Genomic DNA, 25,953 nt, shown 5'->3' with positions numbered 1-25,953 from the left:
CGGGGTCAACATGTGCGTAGCTGTGCATAAAGAAATTCGTAATTTGAATTAAGGTAATGGTCTGTTTCATTTGGTTGCCTGTCAATGATGTCATATTCACTTTGCACGTGTCAGCATTGTAGTGACGTGGTAGACAACCACTAAGTCAAAATTGAATTTATTATCATATTTATGATTCAATTGTTGAAGATGAAGGATTTTAATCACTGGAGGTCTGGATCTAAAGTTATTAAAGAAAGAAGCAGAGCAAATGTTAGTAGCACATCAGCTAGTAGGGCCCTACAGGAACATTTTTATGTTGATACTGCTATATTCACTGGAGAGGAGGCGGCCTCTGTAGATAATTCAGCCCCTGGTAAACATTTCCTGAATGTCTGGATCATATGTTACCAGAGACAAGAACCTGACCCACCTCAACGCATCAATATGTCCTGCGAGCCAGTCATTCATTTCATATCATAAAACTCCTGCAGATCGTTTCTATGCTGGGTTTACACGTGGCTGCTCTTAGGTAATCTGACAGTTTTGCAATGTCTCATTCAGATGTTCAAAAAGCTCACCTCACATAGTCAACTCTTGTTGCGGATGTAATGCAAAGTGAGGCAAAGCTTTCTTATCAGCTCAGATTTCATCTACACGTTTAGGCATCTTTTTGTCCTGCAGAGCACCACATCAATGTGTGCTGGAATGACAACTTTCAAATGATTTAAAAGCAAAGAGGGTTGTCAATGCTTTTGTAACTGTAACATGTGAACTCTGCAGGTATGAGGAGAAGGCAAAAGCACACTTTGACCAAAGGACCAAACCGGTTTCTGCTGAAGGCCCCAGAGAATCGAATGTGAGCACCCCAAGGAGCCATGTGCGCAGCAAGAAACGCAAGGCCCCACTGTCCAATCAGCAGCTGCTGGACGAGCTCTTCTCTGCACAACCACAAAAGAAGATGAAGAACCCTGCACCAAAGCCCTCCCAGCCCCTCCCCTGCAGCGTGGCTGCCCTTCGGCTGCAGCTTCAGCGCCTCTCATCCCAGAGCCGTGCAGCGCCACGGGGCCTCCGTCTTGTAAACCGACTGGCCTCTCAGAGCGCCTGGGTCATTTTATGTGGTCAGAGGCTCATGTTGTTAAACCCATTTCGAGTGGAGGAAGCCTTGCTGTTTAAGAGACTTCTAGAGAATAATATACTTCCAGCTGAGAGTCTGCAGAACCCTATACAGTTAACAGATGGGTAAAGTATCAGCAGCAAAATGCCAACCATGTTTTCCTTTTGGGAAACCGCTCACTCATTCAATTTCTTTACATACATATACAGTATGTCGGAGAATTCTTTTAAGACAAACTGTTCTTGGTACTTTTCTTCTATTAATGCTTATCTAATGTATGAAAATGCACTGTTGTAATGTTTGACATGTCTGTGTCTCTCTTTTCTAGAAATCTAGGGGGAGCTGAATATACAGATGTTTTGTGCAACATGGAAAAACACAGCCCTGAGCTGAATGGACGAGCCCTCTTATCTGATCCCAGGCTTGTTGCTAATGGGTTTGAAATCAAAGTCACTCCAGGTACATTGTAAATACAATTTTGGACCATAACGCTGTTGTATGAGGCAGACTAATATGTGTAACTGATTGAACGTTCATCTGCCGATTATGTGGCATCCCTGTCAGAAAACAAGGATTTCTTAATTTTTTAAGGGGCCCATATTATGCCCCCTTTTACACAAGTTACATTGGTTTTCAGGTGTGTGAACTACATGTCTTTGCCATTCCATGTCAAAACACCTCAAGGATCAAGCCACACAACACCCTCCTCTTTCTTTATAAACAGCCCTGTGAGACTAAGGTCGATTCCAGCGCTTTCCTGCTCACTCCTCGCCCCCCTCCCTTGGTGTTCCGCCTCGCTCCGCCTCGCTCCTCCCTGGGTCTGCTGCGCAACTACGGCGTTGCGCTGCCATGACAACAGTCGCACGTAACAAGGCACATACACGACGTAGAGACCCGGGAGGCACAGAACACGTTCTCCATCATTACACACAGAGCACAAGGGGCTGGGCGATAGAACGTTAACGACATCCCTGCCGCGTGTCTAGCTACGCCGCAGCCGCGACCTCCGCCGCAAGCCGGGAGCCGCGACCGACCGCCGGCAGTCGCGACCGAACACCGGCAGCCGCGATCTGTTTTTCCGCACTTCAAGGGGGAGGTGCTGCTCAGGTTGGGGGCGTCGTCGCCCCAGTAGCAGGAGTCAACTTACGTCACTTGACGCCCGGGCTGTGAATGGCTCGTTTACAGACCGTCTGCACGATCAACCCAAACCACGAATCAACGACTCATTGTTTTCTTTTCATTCTCCGTGGGCTGGCAGACACCCCAGATAACCAAATATACGTGGAGGCTGGCTGAAAAGGTGCCTGGAGCATAATATGTCCCCTTTAAGTCATGCTGTTCAAAGGACAATGGATTATTCAGTTTTATTTAATAAATGCTTGAGCCTTTTTCCATCAAGAATGTCCTAGTTCACCAGTCACTTAAAAATGTCAAGCATACAGTCCCGAGTAACAGTGGATTACAAGCAATTATTTCTGACAGATCTTCTGTGTCTTTGGATTATTTGTGCATAAGACAAAAGGGTCCCTTTCAACAAATGCGTCAATCAGGAAAAACAATGGAGGATGAAATGGAAAAACAGTATTTTGTATCATCACTCTACACTCTGTACCCCAGAATTTCTGCACATTTATTAAAAAAAGGAAGGACAACCAGTCAAAGCCAAACAGTTTCTTGGTTTCGTCACACCGGAGAATCTGGTTTCTCCGAGTTTAAGAGTCGTTAGGGTGTGTTGTTTTCTTTTTCTTTTGCAAACTTTCACTGAGGATAAGTTTCTGTAGCCATTAAGACCAGATCAATGTTCCAGTGGTGGTTATCCTTCAGGAAGTCTCTGGAGCTCACCCAGAGTGACCATCAGGTTCTTGGTTACCTTTTCCCAGATTGCTCAGTGTAGCGAGTCCTGGTTGTTCCACGCTGAATTATGGAGATCACTGTGGATCTTGGGAACCTTCAATGTTTTTTTTTCCAATCAATGAAATTGACCACAGGTGGACTCCAGCCAAAGATGATCATGAGAAATCAGGAAGCACCTGAGCGTGTCTGGATGCTTATGTCCATGTCAAATGTCAGTTTTTTCCATTTCATTTGCAAACATTTCTAACATTCTTCTTTTTTTTTTGCTTTGTCATCGTGGGGTACTTGGTGTAGATAGAGGACAACACCTTTATTCACACATAGAAGAAGTCAAGTTTGGTGACAAGTATCTTCAATATTTTGATATGAGTTATATTAACCAAAAATCTGTAACTGTAAACAGACAGTTTACAGTGCTGTTTGTAAAAGACTCACAATTAATGGATCAAAAACATTATTTTCTAAAAGATAATTCTGATAATTAAAAATAAACATCAGCATCTAATACAGTCAAATGCAAGGGTACTGCAAATTCTAAACACTCAGTAATAAAATGTGAGCTTCATCATTACCTCTCTGTTCACTTGTGCAGACTATACAGTGTCCTGTGAATGTTTTTTGTTGCTGGAACGGTTCACCTCAGTTGACACCGGCTTTCTGCCCAACAGCATGGTCTCACAGTAGGTTTGTACCCCAGCATGCAGGTGATGAGAATTGTTGCCCTTTAAGACATTCTAGGAATTTTCATTTGGCACTGCCTGCCTCGGTGGGTGTGCATGGGATTGAAGGGAGCTGTGCATGTAAGATGCTTTCATTGCACAACCTCTGCTTTGTATCTGCGTGTTTTTGTGAGGGTTGTTGAAAATGTTCAACTAAAAATAAAAGTGATTATAGTGGGCAGTTAAGTTTTTTGAAACACTGAAAAACTGATTTTAGAAATGACATGACATATGAGTTAAATATGTTGTTATTACAATAACGACATTTATCACTGTCAATTGTTCCTCTCTGCATAAATCTTTGATAGCAAATGTACTTGCACAAGCAGCACATTCAGCACATTCAGCAATATCTAATAAATCTAGCTGTCTCTGCATCTAGAGTTTTGATTTTTACCTTTCCGACTTCATTTTGCATCCAAAGACGTGTATCAGAAATATAAATTCTCCATGATTTGCAGTATTTCCTCATGAAATAAAAAGCCATCATTCTTCCACCCTACAAGACAACTTCCTTCCAGTCTGCTGGGGTTTCTATTAGTCATTTAACACTCCATTTGGCCCTTCGCTTGTTTGACTTGGTCATCAGTCCGACCGTAAACCACAGTATTTATTTATTATTCTTTCCTGGAGATAGTAGTAGCGTCTGGAGTATATTAATCCTTGTTGTCTGCTTGTTTTGGCCAGGCCTCACATCAGCCGAGAGACATCTGGAAGTGACGGCAATGGCAGACTGCGTGCCTTTCCTCGGTGTGGAGGACCTCGGGGAGATCCTAACTGCAGTTCTTCACAGGAAGGCCAGGACCGTGCGAGAGAGCCGGCCACTTAAAGTCACAAACTACCTGCAAGTGAGAGATGCTATGAATGGAGAATAAGAAGTCATCAGTCACACAAGTATTGTGTTGTGTTCTATTTGATTTTTGAATTCCGACTTTGCTCTTACAGGGTGAAGCAGTACGACTTGCCCGTCAGCTGCCTACCAATTTATCCACCGAAGACGTGGAAGACACACTTCTACGGATGGAACAGCAGCTTGGTGAGAGCAGTAGGTCCTGCATCCACGGAAGGCCATTTCTCCAACACCTATCTGATATTCCTTCCACAGAGCAGGAAGCTAGGGCTCTGTCGAGGCCTTTAGAGCTGTGAAAAGTAGACGCCTTAATGAGAAACCACAGCAGCACAATATGACAGCTGTCTGATTTCAATGCAGCTCGTTACTCTCAGTGTAAGCTACTCGATTTATTTCCATTCTCCTCCAATGATGTTTAACTTTCTTACAACTAGAATAAAAGAAATATTTTTTTTTCCAAAAGTAATTCATTTTGATCTCCTTGAATAGTTCATTTATGTAAATACATTAAAACTGCAGCTGGTATGGCTTAGTGGGTTACACTGCTGACATTGTTCCAGAACGTCGGGGTTCGATTCCAGGTCATCCCAGTGCTACCTTCCTCGATGATTGTTAGTTGCTTTGAATGTAATGATCATAACGTAATCTTGATGAGGACAGTAGACGGACACTGTTGTGTCAGTTAATAACAGAAAAAACAAGCCTGTGGTTTGATGATGTTGCAATATATTCCAATTGAAGCAGGTATGGCTGGAAGACAGTACCAAATACCAATGTAATTGAAATGACATGTACAGCAAAAGTAAAACTGCTTCACTTAACAGCCTAGTTCAGAAGCAGGTGATTTGTATGCTGCTGTTCGATTTATATACATATAGATTTGAATTGTGGACTAATTTCTTCCATCATTTGCATTTTCTTGGAATAACAGCACCAGAGTGATATTGAATTCCCTGACTTGATTTCAGTCCAAAAGCCAGAGCATTTTACGACACCTGAACCTCATTGTGGCACTATTGAAATGGGCATTGGCAAGCTCCACACCAGAGATGTGCACTGTGCCAGCTACTACCCATAATTCTTTTCCCTCAATTAGTGCCAGCTGCCCTGCCTTTAGTATTGACAGATACTTGTGTATTATCCCTGGCAGTGTTAAATGCTTCTGAGATTTGAACTGTAATTACAATCCCAAAGTTTAGCAAATCCTTGATGCTGCGCTAACTTGTTGTGGTGCCACTTCCTAAAGACATTAGTCTACTAGTGCATCATTCTGGTGTTCAGTGTTGGTTGAGTTGAGTTTCTTGTGGAAAACAAGCTTGGTTAGGCTGCAACAACTAAAAAATTAGGGGACTAGCAGGCATTAAAGTATCAAGGTATATGTTTTTTTAATCATTCTTATAGTTTCTTAACCATTTTCAGTAGAGCTGGTGTAATGGTAAGTGGTTGTATCTCAAAAGAGGGATATAATAAGAGAAAATTCAGTTTTGTCAGCACAGGAGGACTTTGATTTGACCACACTTGGATAACAGGAATTACATATAGCCCCACAAGGTTTTCATCACCTTTTCATATGGACACCGAATCCAACCGCAGGGAAAAGTGCAATCTGATCACTCATCTTATCATAATATTATAGTTAGGACCGTGAAAGGTCAAACCGCAGCGTACGTCTTGTTTTACGTGGCCTCTGCTGGGAGGACCCACAGATGGCTTCAGCATTGCTGCAGGGCCAGCACTCTGCAAAGTGCCTCTGGGAAGGGGATTAATGCCAGTGAGGACCCCTGCCCCTCCTCTCACCCTCAACCCCTCAGCTTTTTGCCCCTCGCTCCTGCACTTATTTTAAATGTCTCACTAGTGGAATACGTGGTCCTCGGTAGCTTGTTTCCATAAATGTGCGCAGCTGCAGAATATACTCTGTATGTGCTGCCTTTGGCACCCAAGGGGCATATCAGAGTAATTGGGTAGGATTAACTGATGATCATCTTTTGACCATGTGACCACTCTGTGTAAAAGGTCAGCAACGGTTCACTTTGCCAGCTGTCTTTTAAACCACCTGTTACATTCTTTAACATTTTCCTCAACTAAATTGAGGTATTTCCTAATGGCTAACCCAAACGTGAAGAATGGAAAAAGGAACCATTTGGAAATGCATGCAAAATGTTGAATATCAAAACCTGATACAAAAATACTCAGTTCACATACAACGTCATCTAGATAGTTATCTGTTCTCCTGTTACTGCCCTAATGTGCCGAGCTACTGCTTGGCAGGGCGTATTCAGCAGCCAGGGCAACTGTACACCACTCTCACAACCCAGAAGAAACCACGCACTTTAACAGAGTCATCAAATCCAAAATAAGATTACATGGACTATAATTAACCCCTTTCCTCTTCTACTTTTTGGAACTTATACAAGATGTAGTCACATAGAGTATCTTGCTTGTACCATCTGCTTCTGTTTAGAAATATGAAACTAGATCAGGTGAAAGATAACATTTTATATCCCTTCTGGGAATGCATGATTTTAATTATGCCATTCTAAGTGTTAGGGTTAAGATTGATATTTATTTGTCATCAAATGCGAAATAAGTTTAAAAACATCGCATCTTCAGGGATTGGTTAAAAAAGAATTATCACTAACCGAGCCACCCTTTAAAATTTGTCTTCATAGTATTTTCTTAAATGTCCATGAAGAGGCAGCTGTCAGTCATGTCATGGCACTCAACTCAAGATCTGTGCTGATATGGCTCTTAGGAACAGCTACAGTATACTGTAAATACTTGTGTCTTATGATTACGCTCCAAAGGGCACAAACTAATTAATTTCAGGCATCTTGGTCCAAACCCATAAAGGCATCTCTGGGCTCAAGCTAACTGTCTAATGTTTCAGATTGAATCAACAGAGCAGATTTGGTCATAAACCAAAGTTCTGGACAATTAACTTTCAACCTGATGATAGCACCAGAGGTAAAGTCAGAGAATCACACAGGTTATTACAACTAAGCCTGTTGGGGACATGGACGTCTGCACAACATTTTATGGAAATTCCGCCAATAATTCTGTTCACTTTAAACCAATGTTATCAGGCTGATGGGTCTAAAGAGAAAGTTTGGTGGTCCAACTAAGCAACTGGTATTGGCATCTACAGAGTCATGACTCTGCTAAAAGTGATTTAGATAGCACAAAACTAATATTCATATCTATACCTAAAAGCAGAGTTTACAACTATTACTACCAGACAATTGGTAGTAATGAAAGGCTCATAAAATTGATGGGATTTGGGATAGATGCAACCCTTTGAAAATAAGCTGAGGTAAAGACACAATATGAGTAAAAATTTCTCTTTTGCCTATTAAAATGACGTTGCACAGAACTACAGCAACAGCATTCAGAATTATTCATAACAGCCCTCACAATCATGGGCTTTTGTACGGTAATAATCTGAGCAGACACTGGATAAATTGTCAACATAACCTTAACATTAGCTTGTTATTAATGTGAAATAGTGGTGCAGCCATTGCGACAACGGAGCATCAGTTCTACAACATGGTTTTGTGGGTGTTGTGTTCAATTTAATGTTAACTAATTACATGTTAAATTTAGCTTGGATTTGATTTCTTTTTTATGTCCTATAATAGAGTAGCCTGTGACTGGCTTAATATCTTGCACACTGACAATGAAATTCAGTTTGAAATCAGTGTCTTGTTGAGGCTTGACATGGAGTAATGAAAAAATATGTAGTACAGACACACTGAGCAAAGACTGAGGTAACACTACACAAATAGCCTTTTCGGATTTTTTTAGTATAACCCTTTTGTGGCTCAGTACAGCTTTTTTTGTTTTGTTTTTTAGAATGTGCGTTGTGTGTTTATGCAGCTGTGTGTTTACATATGACTGTTGTAAAGGCTGTTATATTTACTGGAAATCCTACCCAGGATTGTATTATTTTACAGGCACAGGAAAATCAAAAATCCTAATACTGTTCTGTGTATATCAGACCTTTTTCGCTGAAAATTCCTGACTTGTTGAACATATTACAGATGATAATTCTCTTTGGGTTTATCACTGCACCCTGACCCTAATAAAAAAAAACAGATTAACATTTATTTTTAATCTGAAATTTGAAATCCATTAATTAATCTTTGAATCCAAAGGTCTTAATATCTGTCACCAAACCCCAACACTCACCATCATCACCAAGCTTTACACAAGGAATTAGTCAAGCATTTTAAAACCATTAACCATACAATGTCTATAAAAAACTTTGCATCTAAGTTTTGGCGTTTCAGCTGATAATTGGTGGTGGTACCTTGCTGTGATGTGCTCTTTTCTGCCAACCCCTGAAGAGCCACTTTATGGGCTTCAGGCACACACTAATGTGATGGGCGTTAAAAAGCCACAGGTTCTCAGCTATCAGAGAATTTACAGCCACACCACATTCAATTTCATGGGTCAAGGGCATCCACAGTGGGGCCATCAAGTCTACTCTTTAATTTTTCATCATTTGTCAGCAATTCCCAAAGCAAGTTTTAAAGTCAACTTATATTTTATTTATTTATTTCATTTGAAGTTATATTCCAAAATATACTACATTTTAGATAATTAAAAAAAGAGGATCTTTGGGTTTGCCTGGAGGAAAACACTGCATGTACAGTTACAAATGTGAAAGTTACAGGTCAAATAGCTTGGGATGCCCTGCTCAAGAAATATCTGCTTTGAGGAATCTTTGCACTAGCTACAAGCCTGTAGGTCATATGATGTTTTAAGGCTTCAAGATAATTAAACCTAGAAATAAACACTGTTGATTTTTCAAATAAATATGCCATAAACATATTGCAACTTTTCAAAAGTTGGAGTTCCTTCCATGTCAATATATTTCAAACTTTTGTTCAGACAGTCTACCAGATTAATCCGCGAAGGCCTAACTCTGGAAAGTCCTCCTTGCCGCATGAATGTCACTCGGCTAAGCTTCTAGTAAATTATTTATGCGCCATAATCTTTAAAAATGTACCATAAATGTTATTTCTGAGATGTCAAAATCTTTCCCGCGCTCTTGACACATACCTGATACTACTCTACATCCGTCTGTGTTTCGGACATAGGCCTGTCATCAGGAGACAGGAGGTTTCCATAATCTGCCCTCCCTCAGTCTCCTTGGAGGAACATCTATTCTTCATCTCTGTCAACTCTCCGTCCCCAGAGAGAAAATGCTCCGCTGCTTTGGACCTTGTCTGGCTGAGGGCCACATTTTTTGCTCGTCACTGAACCCCCCCTCGCAAACAAACACTGACATTGAGGAATTTTGTAAACATATCTGGAGTGTACACCAAATTTGTCCTCTCTCCAAACTTCCAGTGGCTTTACAAAGTCGTTAATCATACGATAGCTTCCCAGTGGTGACTGTCAGTCTTGCAGTTGGAATGGTGATTCTTCATCCCTAAGTGAAAAAGCAAGCAAAGTGCAGACGAGAAGGATAAATCACTGGAGAAGTGAAGACAGGTAGCGTTCAGCAGCTGGCCATCTGGCCCTTATCTTGTCCTAGACTGGCTGATTTTATTGCTTTTCATTGCTTTCTGTAGACCCACTAGGGGTTTTCACAAACGACCAGTCAATCTGGCCTGAGGTTATCATCCTCTGCTGGTTATTTAAAGGTACTATATGTAAGAAGATGTTTTAATTTCTTTCTTTTTTGACGCAAATTGATTGTAATATCACTTAAAAGTAACTTCAAAACTGAAACCTTCTCAGTTCCCCCGATTTTAAGGACTCGGCACAAATGTTCTGGTCAATTCAAAGTATTTATGCTTTATGCTAACTCCCAAGTACCTTGCCTCAAGGCATCTCTTCCCCTCTACAGCACCAACAGTGTGCAAAATGAACTAATGTTAACCTAAAATTGAGTCCACTAACGTCACCAAATGTCCAGTTCCCTGCACAAAACCAAATGTGTGTTATTTAGAACCTTTTACGTTGTAGATTTTACATTCATCATCTTCATGCTAACTTGACTAATGTGACTCATACCGTTACTTACATCCTTACTTGACAATATACAGGCTCTCTTCTGTTATGCTGGAACTTCACATCAATTTAGTTCAAATGAGAGTTGTGGAAACTGTCATGTCAATAATAAAAAAAGTGTGGCAGGATTATATAATATATAATATATTCTATCTATCAACACGAGGTTGGTCGATCCGGTCTTATGTATGTCATGTCACTGTTTTGGCCGATGCCCTGGATATTTGTATAGATATATTGATATAGTTATATCTACGGAGAGATGCTGACTGAAGTTCAACAAAAGCCCATCGTAGTCATAAAAACTTAATGGTCTTTTTCAGTGTTACATATAGTAGCTTTATATGATTTATAGTTATTAAGTAGTAGTTAAGTAGTCTTTGTAAAAGACTGCAATTCCGCATCTATTATTTCTCTGAGCAGTCTGTAATGTAGTGTATCTAATCAGGTTCAGTTTATCGATGACTAAAAGTTGCTTTGTTAAAATCAATAAAATTGCCACATATTTTCTTTCAATGCTCAGCACCAGAAGACGAAATGTATCACTTTGCATGTGAGGAGACCAAAATGATAAGTTCTCGTTGGGTTGTTTTGCCCCAACTAACCTGTAGCAAATGCCAAACTTGTCTCACTAACAGGATCTTCAGTTGTGTGGTGATTGAAGAATTTTGAAGATTCAAGAGTTGCTATTTCTTTCAGTTAGCTTCCAAAAACCAGCACAGCTGCTTCTGATCCACGTCAGGACTATTTTTAGGTGACGTTGGTTGTTTTTCCAAAAAAAAACATCAACATGAAAACATCTGAGCTGTGTGAAGTGATCCAGAGGTCTAGATTCAGGATATTGTAGAAATATTGTCTGGAGCAGAAATCATCCATGATGTTTCACCAGTGGATTCTATAGTTTTGAGTCTCTGATTTGAATTGTTGTGACTTGAAAGAGTTGAAGGTTTCAAAACTGTTTAGGGAGTGTAGCTTCAAATTAATAAGAATTCCAGTGCATTATTGCTGTTAGTATTGTATAAGTTTATTCCAAAGTTTCATCCAACCTTGCAGACAGGTTCACATAAACTTCTTCATGGTTTGACAGCTTGATCTGCCATCACTCTTGAACCATGTTGTTGTCAAGGAAGACCTTTGCCACAGAGCGATCTGTCAGCAGAAGCATTTCTCCAGATGTTTTGCTACACACATCTGTTAAAGGCTCCAGATGTTATTGGATGCACCTGGCAAGCCCCTTTTCTCGCCCCACCCATTGTCCTTGCTCTCCACCACATCCAGGATGGGACATTTCCCTCCTTTGACCAGATGTGGGGGAAATCTTGAGGTCTACAATTTGGAGGAATATTTAATCTGTAAAGTTTTTTATCTTAAATTAAGATGCTCTCAATCCTCAAACCTTCATGAATTGAATTAAACCGGTTGTACCGTCTAGTGATGGAAATAATCATTGTATGCACACTACATTGATACAGTACTTTAAATCAAACAGGCCTAACAAAATATATGAATTATAAGTAATTGAATGGTCTAGTGTAATGTATGGATAATCACATCACAATAGACCCAACAACTTGTTTGATAAATACACAAAAAGGAGTAAACCTCACCTTTAATTTTCCATTTTTCTCATTCCGTTGAAGACAAGTTATCTCTTTTGGTTCTTATTCCTGAACCACAGCCTTTTATTTTCAGGTTCAACTGGTCTCTGTCCACAAACCCCATATTTCTTGAAAGGCCTCTAGAGGTGATGACTCTCTTGAATAGCTGCTATCATCCGTCAGGCGTCGCGGCCTGCAGACATCGACCTTCTCCAGAGGCCTATTAGATGTTCCTAAAATAAATCTGGGTCTGTGTCTCTGGTTTGCTGCTTACTCATTTAAGGGTGTAGATAATTTTCAATCACAAAAGATGGCAAAGTGTCTGGTTGCTCCATCTCTGTGCTCTAGACTGAAATATTTTTTTAAACAGACATCCATGACACCTACAGAATTAATCATCATTACCTTTACTGTCGTGCTAACACAAAGTGAACATTAAAGATTCTGACTGAAATATCTCACCAACTATTGAACTGATTGTGGTGAAATGTGTTGCATATTTAAATGCATATTATCTCGCTTTCATTACCACTACATTAGTTTTAATATCTTTTTTAGGCATGGCTAACGGTCAGTCTGTTGGCCCACCCCTTTCGTTCAGAGTGAAATATCACAAAAACTAAAAGATGGAATAACATTATATTTGCTGCAGATATTTAAGGTCCCCCTAGAGGATACATACGAGCGACTATTCATTTTTCTTGAGCACCACTAGTTGATCGAAGTTTTCAGCTAAGTTAATTAGCTCAACATCTCATACATGGAGTCATTCCAAATTTTGTAGACATTCATTCACTCCTAGACAATGTTTTCCTATGAAATGTGATGCAGACATTCGTGATCTCCACAGGATGAATTGTAATAACTGATGGCAATCTCATCATCTCCTTCTCTGTACTCATGCAAATGTTTGCCTGCTAACACTTGTTAAACATGAGACAGTAAACATGGAAATTATTATACGTGCACACAAACATGTTGGAATTTATTTAAATTAATTTTGTAATGCTCTGAGAAGCACATATCTAAAATACTGCAGAAGTAAAACCAAAACTATACACAGATTCCACTAAGGGTAAATGTGGGGTACAAATATATATTTTTTGTGATTTGGTAAATCCAACTTTTTTTTTGAAGGTGCAAAAGTGTAGTTTCATCCACTCCATCCATCCAGAAACACGTTTTCATGTTATTATCAAACATCATTAAGCAGCCATATCATACATCATTAATGACAATTTATTAAAGAGGACTTGAAGAGGAATACAGGTTCTATCCATTCATTTTCTATTAGCTTTACACTCCAGGAACCCTGTCCAATAACGGGGTCTCCAGCTGCCTTGGACTACTCCTCTCCATCCTCCTTCCCGTTCTCTCACTCTCACTTCCTCACCTGTCAGAAGTGGAATGTTGCTGGCGGATGCGGTCCTCCAGGGTCTGACTCCTGACAGCTGTAGCGATGCTCAGTCAAAATGTTTCCCTGCTCCTGTTCAGAAAGTAGCTTGAAACAAGCAGACAGTTCAAGTAAATGAAATTCTGCACTCATGATAAACATTAACTGAATAGGAACAGCTCATGCTGCTTCATGCTGTTTACATCCATATTTTTAAATAAGGTGAAAGGAACTGTTGATTTTCTATTTCTTTTTTTTTCATCTTTTCTTTTACCAGCTACATTTTATGTGTGAAACCTTAAGATGCAGAAATGCCTGAAACCTGCAGCAGATCTTCATGGTACCTACTCACAGTGGACATGACCATAACATACCATTGTAAAGTTTAAGCTCTGGAGAGCTGGGAAAACAAATTTAACTTACATTAATACACGAGACCTAGAATGAATGATGTTCTCATATTCTTAAATTGCTAATATTTAAAATGTAGTTAACATCACTAGTAATAATAGGAAATTGAACAAGTGGATACTATAAGACTAAAAGTTGTCAAACTGCAGATGGAAGCCGCACAGATGTTGGCACACATTAAGATAGAGATCACATACTGTAAATTGGTTCTGTCCAATGCAGTTACATATGTAATAATCAATCTAGCTCATATTGAATGCTGTTTAACCTAAATTTTTCTAGTGGTCTTTCATTTCATACTAACATTTACAGATCCTTTCACAAACAGAAGAATCCAAAATCTTTTCCCCAGCGAACAGAGGTTCTGTGGATCCACTCTGTCAGGGGTCTGCTCTCCTCTGTGGCCAATCTTCATGGCAGATTTCCAGCTCTCAGCAGGAAAGGAAATGACTCAAAGGGGCAGTGCTCAATTCGCCCTCTACTGGGCGGAAATCAGGCCTCAATGAGGCCGTCAGTCGAATAGGTCATGCTGTCAGAGCGCACCAGAGTTCACATACTCTCATTAAACTGCAGTACTTTCAACATCCCATCACTGGTAAAGCTAAGTCAGGGAAATTAGTCTGAATTACACTTACAACGAAACAGGCTCATTGTGATGGGAGGTGCAGGTATAGTCAGGTCGACTGAGTGTGTGTGTGTGTTGTCATTACTATTCTCTTCATACTCATGCACACAGCACACACACTCACACTTTGCCTGTGTAACATATCAGTTTACACCATGTGGTGAAGACATAAAGATTCTCAGCTGCTGACGTGCGATATGAGGCTGCGATGTTATGGTTCAGGTTGTTGTGTTGTGATACTGAAACAAGTTTTGAAATGATGTTTGAGTCATCAGAATGACACTGAGCTCCAGACGCGTCCAGCCTTATTCTTTTGAGAAATTGTAAAATAGTTTTGATTGCAAGAACATCTTTGAAATATGTTGCAAATATTGTAACTCTGAATAATCTTTAAAAATCTGATTATTAAAGATTTGCATTCTTGCCTCTTGTAAAGTGCAAATGTGTCTGGATGTGACACAGAAACACACCACACAAACAACTCAACAAACAAGCTAGAAAGTTTATTTGTCAAAACAAGTATATAGAGTTGCTGTATTACATTAATCTTGATAGATTGTGGTTTTATACATTTACCAACAGTGGTTTAGAAAGGCAACTCCTAATGGAAACAATGGCATAGGTATACAATACAAATTTGCAAAACATATCAAAATCAGTTTTTACAACTTTTGTAGCAACCAATTCTTTCTATTGGTGTGCCATAGTGCAAACTGTGTTGATGTAAGACAGAGTTTAAGCATGATCTCAACATTCATACATCCAAACAACCCATTTTCTCTGTCTTAAACACATTTTCATTTGTAGGCTGCATTCATTGTGCCTTCAGTTCAAGTCCTTCTGTCCAGTAATGTGAATTTACAATCAATCATTCAAGTGTACTGGGCAGATCTGGCTGTTTTGTTGGATGGTGATTATGACTGAGCTAGAATGCTCCTTGGTCGGATGTGTTGTTGTGTATGTGTGTGTATGTATGTATGTATGTATGGCAGAGTACATGAAGATCTGTCAAGACCTAAAGTGGTGTCACAATTTCTGTGTCCATATGATCTCAGGAGTGATCAACCTCTACGTCACCACCTGCACAGCCCAATAGCATTGGTAATCAAAATTTACTATTACAATTTAAAGTTCAATCCAATCCAGAAAATATGATGACGTGTCTTATTTCCCAAATGACTTCACATGCAACAAGTGTTGTTTGGGTTTTATAACTTGCAGTAATAAAGTGAGGTGCCTCAAGCAAAGTTTTGCTGTGCTGCCAGCTTTTGTCCTTTTGAATCCTATGTGGACTAAAACAAGCCCAAGTTTTTCCAAGCCCTTTTTTAAAAAGTTCTTGAGGATTCCGTTTCACTCTGAAATCATAATTCGAAAATTATAATCACAAACAGCTTAGCAAAAAGTGTTAAATCTTGTTTGTTGGCTATGAGTGGAGTGGATTAGATGACACAAGGATAATCTGTCAGCATGTTTGGATAAATGGAGAGAGCACAGAACACAGACATTGGGGAAAAAAAGTATTTCATTAACTTTGATAATTCTGTCTACATTCACTCAAGGTTCTGCCATGTGTGTGTTTGTGCGTACATGTTTATATGTGTTCATGTATCGTTCTGACATCAAGCCTCTATGGCTAAGATTTCACTGGAAGAAAGAAAAGAGCTATGCCTGTTTTGAAAGCGCTGCCCTGCAGGAAAGTCGGGCTGATTGTGGCCTCTACTCGGGTTCTATTGCACCATACTTGCAGGAAAACATTGGAACTGGTGGATTGGTTGTGTCAACAAGTCTGAAGTTGGAGGCTGGGGAGAGGAACTGCCCCCCCCCCATCCCTCTCGCCAGTGTCTCCGTCCAAACTCAAGAGCATCCACAACGGTCCACCACCATGGAGGGGATCTTGCCATAGATGATCTGCTCTTTACGATTAAAGTAGAGCATGTTGATGGGTGACATCTTGGTGGGGGTACAGCAGGGGCCTGCGGTCCCTCTGGGGTTGGCCTTGTTAACCAGGTGGGTATGTGGGTACTTCTGCAAGTGCATGTACTCACACTCCCCAGAGCAATAGTTTGCCTTGTAGCGCTTTGGGGCAATAATCCAGTCCCAGCCAAAGTCTTCAAAGTCAACTGTGAGTGGATAGCGGCAGCACCGAGACTCTGGGGAGTTCTCATCACAGTCCAGGCCCATGTCTCTCCTGGCTCGCTTCGGGTTCTCAGAGATCTTCACCTCCATGAATGGTTGCTGAAACGACAGAGACAGTGAAGTCAGGACAGTGTGTTGACAATATGAAAATAACTAGATTGAAAAAAAAGATGTCAGCATTCAGTGTAGATTTTTTTAATCAGGTGCCCTCGACCTTTGAAGCTGGCTTTCAAACATGGCATGATAATATTATGAAACTTTGATTTATAAAGAAATTAAATCATCGTGCAGTTGGTTAACCACAGCTGCTGAGGTATTCTAATTACCCCCAAGCCTGGTGCCAGTGTTTGACCAGTGTGATGTGTGTTTGTCACTGATAGTGGCAGTGTGTGTGTGTGTGTGTGTGTGTGTGCGCGCACGCGATCCTGTGTTCAGGCAATTACCCTGATTTACACAGTCAGCGAATACTTTAAGGAGTTACAAGCAGGTGAACTTTTGTGTAATAAGGCAGTAGGGTTTGAGGTTATTGTGGAAGGGGCATTTGTCCCAATGCAGGTGTTAGTCTGCATGTCTGCAATCTGTGTTGATTACAGCTTTCAAAAATCTTATATGTCTAAATTCCTTCTTCCAGCACCCTGAATGGTGAACCACCTGCTGATTCTGCAGAGCCTCTCTGCACACTGAAACTTTTTTTGTACAGTCCAACAGTAAACCCAAAAAGCTGTTTTTAGAAAACCCAGTACGAATCTGGATTGTTAGAAATCTTTTCTATCTATCTGATAAGGACTTAACCGGTTCAGCAGCAGGAGCAGCAAATAGCTCTGCGTAAATGCACCCACACTATTCACTCTTGTATGTTTGCTGATGAAATTAGCCGCCAGTCATTACTTGATAAGAAATTCACTACGATGTTGTGTTTTATGTGAAATAAACGGTCAGCTCACCAGCCCTTCCTCTCCTGGCTCTGGGGAGGTCACGGCCAAGTCATTCCCCCTAGAATCGAAGGCGTTAATCTCGATGCCCCAGTTGGTCTCCGGCTGCCGCAGCCACACGGCCAACACTTGTTTGACGTCTATACTTTGCCAAGAGCTGGTCCCGGCATTCACGTCGATCTTAAGGGACCGGATCCGTATGTGCCTGTTACCTTCTGTGACCGGCATCAGGCGGGCAATTTGCAGGAACACAGTGGTCGCCTCGACCGCCGGCCGCAAATGCACCCAGAGCTGCGCCCGCACTATGCGACTGGCTTGAAACTTTTGAGTAAAAGAGAAAAAGCAGCACTTCGGTTCGTCATCCACTTGGACGATGGACTCAGCTGAAAGACAGAGGGATACCCTATTTACATGATGTGTATATCATGTGTGATGCACTGATCAATGTCCATCTTAAATCTGGGTAATATTTGTATATCCATATTTCTACAATCAAAACAATAAATTGCAACGTATTGTCAAATTAAAGCATATTAATAGCGCCTCCCGTGCGCTCTGCCCCGTGCGTAAAAGTCAATTTCAGAGACAACTAAGCTCTTCCTTTTCATCATGAAATTTAAGCGAAATATAAACTCACGTTCAGTGGCCATCATCATTATTGTCTCCGTGGTGGCATGCTCATCGTCATCCTCCATAACTACATCCCTGTTGTCATCTCCCAGCACGTCGTATTGGTCGAGAAGCTGCTGGAGCGGCGGAGCTTTGGGCAGGAGCTGCTTCACTATGTCTCGGCTGATATTCGGAGCTTCTTTCATTCGCAGTTTGCTCAAAATCTGAGATTTGATCGCGTTTAATCGCATGGTTTTGATCTGCTGCCGGACCTCGCAGGTGGCGCACTGCTCCGCGTCTTCTGGGCTGGTGGCGGAGGGCTGCTGGTACGTTTCTTGGTCACTCAGAACTACTGCACCCAATGCAATTAGCAAACTGAGATAGAGCACAATCTGAGACTGATGCATTGTCTCTAAGGTGGGAAGTGTGATGTAGAAAAAGAAAAAAACAGAACCCCCGTTGTGTGCTGCTACCAACTGCGTGACTGCACTGCGTTTGGATTAATGTCGCACTCTGATAGGCATCATACTTTATTTGCGCACACCTTTTTATACTCCAACTTTACCTCTTTTGTGTCGTCAAAAACTATGATTGGCTGGACAGGCAACAATGAATTTCAACCGACTGACATGAAAACTTTTTTTCTCGCTGTTAAACCATAAAGGGATGCAGACTGTTGATCGTGTACTAATCGTGGCCACAGATGGATAAAGTCACTGTTTCTTGCGATGATTGCGCAATGGGCACGCTGACCGGACTGTGTGCAATTGGCTATTCATCGTGTCAAACAATTGGTTATATAAGTTATAGACTAGATACAATACAACAAACGACCTGTTGCATTTTTACCATTCAAGATAATAAAGTGTCAGTCACAGGATTTTAACCAGACTACTCTTTCTTTTTGTCTTCATAACAAATCATAATTAGATCTGTCAAATGTACATTAACTACATATATAATAAGCCCATCAAATGTCTCTGTGTATTTCTCGATGCCTCTATTGAATTAATCAATTTCACCTAAGAGAAGATGTATGGAGTACAATCTCATGTAATAACTGTCAAATCTAATTTCTATTGGACTAGTCTAGTCAAGGCCCGGTTTGCTCATGAGGGGCAAATCATCAGTGCGCGTAAAACCATTTCAATGAAATATCAACGGAGATAAAGTGTATCATTGGTCCAAGAATTATCCAAATCCTTGTTGTTGAAATTTGGTTCCAGCCTATGAGAAGATAGCGCCATCGTATGGTAAGTTTAGGACTCAGAAGTAGCAGCAGCGCCTTGCGATCCAAGTGATTAGATGAGTAATTAAACAATTAAATACACAACATGAGAATGACGTTGAATAAAAAAAAATAGCAATAGAGAGGATAACTTTACTTCCATTACTTGGATCACCTTCACAAAGCCTTTTTGACTGCAGGTATAAAGGGCACCGTTGAGCTCTCATTGCATAATGAGACAAAACTCGATTTCATATTTAACACATTTCAATCATTAAACTATCATTCTATTTAAATTTACTGTGAGTTGTTTATGTTGCAAATATTAAACCTATTTTGCGCAAGATAGATAGAAAGATGGGGCCCCGCCAACGCGCAAAAGGCCATAATGTACAGGTATGGTGAAATAGTCTTCTTACTCGGAAGGGCATCTAAGTGGGCACTTAAGTTTATCCCATTGTTAGTGCACCTACAGTGTTTCCATTGGATTTTGTGAGACAATGGGACGTTTGACCGTCTAGGGGGGCCCGGGGGCAAAATTAAATCTGGTGAACTTTGATAGCAATTTAGGAGGCTAGATCTATGAAGGACTTAATGTTCTTCTTTAATTGTGTGCTGTAGCCTTAGGTTGTAAAACCTATACATGTGTTGTATGGACACTGACCCCCTCCCACATACGACTACAAAAAAGATGGAAAAATAGCTTCTTTTGAATAGGGCGTTGCTGAGTGACAGACTGAGAGACGCTCTGCTGAAGTAACGCTACAAAAACACAAAAATAGGCCAAGAAGTCACATCTTTGCATTGACTTTCTATGTAATCTATATTCGCGTGAATAATTCGCGACGAGTTCGATGTGAAGGGTCTTTTATTTTGCTAAGAGAAGTGTAAAAATAAAAGTTCGGTTTGTGATGAGTCTTTGGCGCAGCAAATTAGATTATTGTCAATGTGTGGGAAACCCTGACCTATATGACACCACATCACATTTTGTCAACTGGAGGGGCATCCATTAGGAAACTTCCCCACATTCTCACACATGTAGGGGCTCCCTTTACAGCACTGCATCACATTTTATCCACTGGAGGGGCACTTCTCCATCAGAGTAGCACCAAATTGGGCACTTCATCATGTTTTCTCACCTGTAGGAGTACCGTATACAGCACAAAAATACAGGTCGAGAGGTCAAAGAAATGCTCAAGTGGAAATTTGCAATCAGATTTAAATGAAGCCCCTAGCTGAGAAATGGCGTCTATGATATGTGAATGACCATTAACCTGTTGGCATCAGCAGTCGAGCAGCTTTATCTCTCTATCGTTAGTAACCTCATTACTTTTCAAGTAAGAGACATTACGCTGAGTTTCTTTGTCAAAATTTGAGACACTAAATATATTTGACTCAGCCTATGTTAAGTTCTTACTTAGAATCCTAAGCAGTGAAATTGCCAATTTGACTTAAACTGTCACATGAAAACTTGTGGTGGAGCGTAACTGAATACATTTACTTACAGTTTTCGGGGTACAGTACTCATATTTCAGTGTAAAACTGTACTTTCATCGTATGCAGTTTAGTGTAGTTTTTTTAGGATGCATTGTTTGAGTATGGCCACTAGGCGACAGTGTCGCAGCAGTCAGAGTCGGACCAGCGCAGCCTGAGCACCGCTCATAGCACCGCTGCAGTTCGGTCATCGCCGCGGAGTGTCGTCGTGCTCAAGTCAGTCCAGACCGCTGCTTCCTCCTGCGCTGGGAGCTCGGGAGCTGCACTCAGCGCTGACCGACGTGAAGGCAACAGGGGATCGGTCTTCACTCTCTGGTCCACCTGCCTGCGATCTCTCCTTATTATTATTATTATTATTGTTATCATTAATATATTTTGTACAATAATAATAATAATAATAATAACAACAATAATAATAATATTATTATTATTATTGTTATTATTTCTCTCAGATATTATTTGGAGTCTGGTGCGAAGTGCTTCATCCTGCAGTACCCAAACCATCGAGCAACAGCGGGAGGAACTTGGGGCAATATTTTTTTTTGTATTTTCCCTTTTACGTTGCATGCAAACCATAACGAGAGCTGAGGAGGGGGCAGAAGAACCGGCGGGACACCAGGTGATGTCCGGATTATTATTTACTTGAACGACCTTGGGTCGGATTTTTTTTAATTATTTTTTATTTTCATGCGGAATGGAGAAAAAACTGACGTGTTTGCATCACTCTGGCTTTACTGTATCACAAAGTATTCTGTGGACGTTTGTCTCATTCTCAGGTTTTCAGAGATATATCTGCCGAGGCTAAAAAAAACAACTCTCCACACTGTGTTGTTCAAAGAAAGAATCCCATGTGGCTGTCAGACACATTAACATTGACACACTGCTATGGCCGAGCGTGTTTAAAAATGAGGTGAGCCACAGCAAGAGCCCGCCACTGTCGCCTGAGTCACATAGTTGCGACAGCCACTATTAAAATCCTTTGCGATCCTTCCCTCATTCCTGCCGTCTGGTATTTTTAGACTGACTGAGATGGAATATAAATCACTGAAATCTTCCCCTATTTCTTTCCACTGTCATTTCTCTCTGCAGTTGAAGAAGAGATGAATTCTTGTCAGCAAGGGAGCAGAAGTGACAGTTTGAGCACTGCCAGACCAACACAGGGATGGGCCTCCTAGCTGGTTGCCCTCCACTCTGTAATACCCTCTGATTGTTGCCACTCAGACATGGGTGAGAGTGGGAGTGGATGAGAGGAGCACAAAGGTGTTTGCAGCAGAGAGAAGTCGAGGGGAACCACGGGCCTTGCCTCTGGAATATACTGAACGCTCACGAAGATGAAACCATTGATGTAGGGATAACAGATCTAACCAAAGACTCTAACCTCCACCACACAACTCCAACCCTAACGTGAGTCAATGATACATCGCCCAGAGCATGGGGTGTGTCAAATCCAAGAGGAGTGACTGCGGAGCCCAAAATTCAAACTTTGCAGAGAAGACAATAGTCAGATCCAAGGGGGCGAGGGGTGAGAAAGCCTACTTAGTTCACTCGGAGATGGGCGTGGCGACAGAGAGCTCCCCTCAGGTCAGCCCAGTGCTGCTGGAGTACGCCCAGAGACTCTCCGAGGAGATTGTGGCCCGGGCCGTGCAGCAGTGGTTGGAGGTAGACTGCCGCTACAGTGACATCCCCTACATTGAATGTGATGTGCCGTGACATTGGAGGGTTTGTCACATGAAAGAGGGCCAGGTCAACCTGAGACTGCTCTGACACTGGAGGTTCTACACGTTAAAAAAGGTCAACAGCCTCAAACACATTTATTCAGAATTAACGGTTCCAGCGTGTACCTGCTGTGAGTGGGAATATGAATGAGCTGCCAGTGGTTCAGTTTTGACCTGGTTTTAGATTGGATTAAACTTGGATTGGGCTTAAAAACCCTGCTCCCATGCGACCAAAGCACTCTGATCCCATCCACGTTTGTGTGTTTATCTGTTTCAAAGCTGGAGCCTTACTGAAGCAGAGCATCGGCAGTTGGATATCATCTTTCTCTGACCTTATTTGTCCCCCGCTCCCAGTAGGTGGTCCCTGGCTTGACTCGTGATTGTTAAATCTTCCCCTTTGCCAGTGAAAGTTTATCCTGCCCATTGGTGTTGTCCTGGGGGCCAACGCTGTATCTTCTTATGGAGGAAGATATTTATAGATCCCTTAATTTGGTGATGGCTCTTGTTTTTTTTTTTTTAAACTCCACCCGTCACACCCGGTCAGAAACGCACACAGCTGTCCGGCTCCTTCTGGTCTGACAAAAAGCCCCTGCAGGCTGAAGTGATCTTGGAATGGCCTCCCTGGAGATCCTGTGGCGGAGCTGCAACAAGGAGCATCGTCCTCAGCCATTAGACATCCTCAACCACAGCTTTCCATCCAGAAGGCGCTTCCTCAATATGGGTCCAGAAAATTGTGTGTACAAATTATGTATTTCCTGCACTCCAGGATATTCTGCATAAACAAGTCACAGTACAAAAGCTTGGACATGAGGACTCAGATGACAGAGGACCCGCTGCTTTCTCAGCCGCAAAGAAACCAACACAGGAGAATGGACAAACTTTTTGAAAAGGATTGAACACAACTCAATTTTTTTTTAAATTAAAACAAAATACTCCTGGGTTTTGGCTCAAATGTTGTAGCGTTTGTCAACACTATTAATGCCTAACTTTGAAATACTGCCATCTGAGGACAACAGCATACATAGAAATCATTTCCATCCAGTTTGGTTCCTAACAATCAGAGACTGACTGTATGCCAACATTTGGCAGTAAAAAAAATTCTGATGCCGATATCGACTGATATTTGAATTTAAAAAAAGAAAGAAATGGCAATGATTCCCAAAAGAAAAGAAATGTAATTGTGCTTGATATTTTACAGTTTAACCATAGACCTTATTATGAATAACTATATAACTAACTACCAAATATATAGACCTTGAATTCAGAAATTAACATTTATTTAAGTGAAATGTAAACATTAATGCACATCTTTTCTGCATTGTTTATTCTGTGAAATGAAAAGTTTTAACATCTGCATATATCGGCAAACAGAAATCCAGATATGTCTGCGATATATCAGTCGGCTTTACTTACAATAGCGTGGTGCTGCCCTGTAACAAAGGGCAATAAAACATACCCAGTTGCAAAGTAAATCTATTTGAAATGGTTCATATCCACCAAAATCCTTAATGGATTTTACTTTGGGTCAAACCCATTATGTCAGAGACATTATAAAGGTCCAGTCTTTGTTCGCTGGACAGAGGGACAGTGTAGCTAAAGTATTTTGTATTTGTACACAGCTACTCTAACAGATGTCAGATGGGATTTACCTATAATTCAAGGCGCATTGCTGGTGAAACTGCTAAGAGCATTGAAGAGGACAGTCACACTTCCCCCCAGCTATTTGCAGAGAGAACTGCTTTGACTAGTGCTGCAGTCGTTACATAGTAACTGTAAAGACCCAGCACAGTTGGAGGAACCAGGAACAGTCAGAATCCTCCAACACAAGCTAATAAGCCATAAAAACCGTGGCAGGTATTCATGACTACTTGCCTTCTCCAATAGATATCTATTTGTACTTAGCAGTGACAGTGTTTCCATGTTGACATGAAACTAATCAGTATCAATAAATAACAGTAACATATAGAAGCTGTAGGTGTTGTCTGAAACTGTGCCTTGCTTTAGTGAAGAGCAGCATCACGGGATAAGTCAGGAAGCTGATGTTTTTAAAACTACAGTAGTACAGTACAAGCTGTATTGTTGAGGTGACGATTAATCAAAAGGCCTCCAGATCCGATCACTCATCAAAGTGAACACATAAAGACAGAATTTGCACTAATCTGTATGGGCAGATTAATTCCTGGGCGCTTCCCAAACATGCTGTGAAACCACTACAGTTACAATGCCATATTCCTCATTCCTAATTGGTAGCCATTTGTTTTGCTTCAGATAATTGTTGTGCAGACTATTTCCTGTGCATGTTGACATCTAAATCAAAAGGCTAGTTTGAATAGCACAAGAGAGAACAGACAGTCGAGTGAAAACATGAGATTGATCTCTGCATTTCACATGTTGATTTGAATTCTTTAATTACATTTGGAGTTCAGACTCTGAACCAGGTGATGGAAATCTCTCATTGGCTATACAAGATGTCACAATAAAGCCAATGTCAGGCTTTACTGGTCAAAAATGTTGCATTTCCTGTGTGTTGAAAATTGACTTAGAAGTTTAGCTTTCACAAACTGTCCACAGACGGTCAGCTTTTTAACTGACACTGGCTCGTGTTTGTCGAAAAGAAATGAAGCGAAATGGATTTTCTTTCGTGTGTGTGTATGTGTGTCTGCTCTACCCTTTGGTGCGGTGACAATTTGGAATGGAACTAACAACTACTTTTATTACCAGTTCATCCGACAATGATTTGATCACCAACAGTCCAAACAACACACATTCACTTTTGAGAAACTTGAACCAGCAAATATAACTATTATTTATCCAAATAGTTACAGATCAATTTCAGCTCTGATCTAATAAAGGCTGTTGCCTGATTTTTAAAAATGTCTTTTGGTTTCCAGAACAAGCATCACCTTACGCTGCTTGATAAATTTAGCATGCAAATGACACCAGTTTAATGTTTAGAAACAAGTAGAACTATTCATCAGCATCTTCATTAACTTGTTTACGAGCAGACATTGAACCACTATTCTGAAACCATGTCACCTGATCAAATGATATACACTTCCCAAGATAGGTAAATGTGAACACAGATGTGATATCATTGCCAGTGGGTTCTGACTCCTTTACCCACAATGTCTCTGATATGTTTCACATCAGCTAAGCAGGAGCCGTCAGCGAGATGCTGGACTGAAGCACAGAGAAGATGAGTTGACTGAGTAGTCAAAAAATGGGTGGAAAAATAACCTGCAAGAACATCTGCTTGTGACTGTCATCATAACGAA

General features: G+C 40.9%; 2 protein-coding genes and 1 long non-coding RNA gene across 7 annotated transcripts in view; 2 read left to right on the top strand and 1 right to left on the bottom strand.

Annotated features, from left to right (window-relative positions):
• pms1 (PMS1 homolog 1, mismatch repair system component) overlaps positions 1 to 4,985 on the top strand; it is a 28,220-nt gene extending 23,235 nt beyond the window's left edge. For 4 of the 5 annotated variants that reach the window (XM_035651584.2, XM_035651583.2, XM_035651585.2 and 1 more), the window contains 4 exons: positions 763 to 1,221; positions 1,425 to 1,555; positions 4,357 to 4,517; positions 4,615 to 4,985. In XM_035651584.2, the coding sequence (XP_035507477.2) occupies positions 763 to 1,221; positions 1,425 to 1,555; positions 4,357 to 4,517; positions 4,615 to 4,815 (952 nt within the window). In that variant the 3' untranslated portion in view covers positions 4,816 to 4,985. Of the gene's footprint in view, positions 1 to 762; positions 1,222 to 1,424; positions 1,556 to 1,820; positions 1,875 to 4,356; positions 4,518 to 4,614 lie in introns of those variants that run through there. The other variant, XM_035651586.2, reaches the window with a different exon arrangement.
• A 10,061-nt stretch (positions 4,986 to 15,046) lies between these two features.
• Positions 15,047 to 18,899, bottom strand: mstnb (myostatin b). Its single transcript, XM_035651509.2, has 3 exons — positions 18,270 to 18,899; positions 17,645 to 18,015; positions 15,047 to 16,799 (listed from the first exon to the last, which is right to left on the bottom strand). Exons 1-3 carry the CDS (start codon positions 18,646 to 18,648, stop codon positions 16,419 to 16,421), a joined length of 1,131 nt encoding a protein of 376 aa, XP_035507402.1. The 5' UTR covers positions 18,649 to 18,899; the 3' UTR covers positions 15,047 to 16,418.
• A 1,845-nt stretch (positions 18,900 to 20,744) lies between these two features.
• LOC118320578 lies at positions 20,745 to 22,393 on the top strand. The gene is made up of 3 exons (XR_004796357.2): positions 20,745 to 21,582; positions 21,740 to 21,873; positions 22,053 to 22,393. It is a non-coding gene; the product is annotated as an uncharacterized LOC118320578 (long non-coding RNA).
• Positions 22,394 to 25,953: the final 3,560 nt, after the last annotated feature.

The sequence above is a fragment of the Scophthalmus maximus genome, chromosome 14 (genome assembly GCF_022379125.1).
Source record: "Scophthalmus maximus strain ysfricsl-2021 chromosome 14, ASM2237912v1, whole genome shotgun sequence".
Lineage (NCBI taxonomy): Eukaryota > Metazoa > Chordata > Actinopteri > Pleuronectiformes > Scophthalmidae > Scophthalmus > Scophthalmus maximus.
Note: the sequence above shows the minus strand (reverse complement) of the source record. Positions and strands in the feature narration are given on the sequence as shown.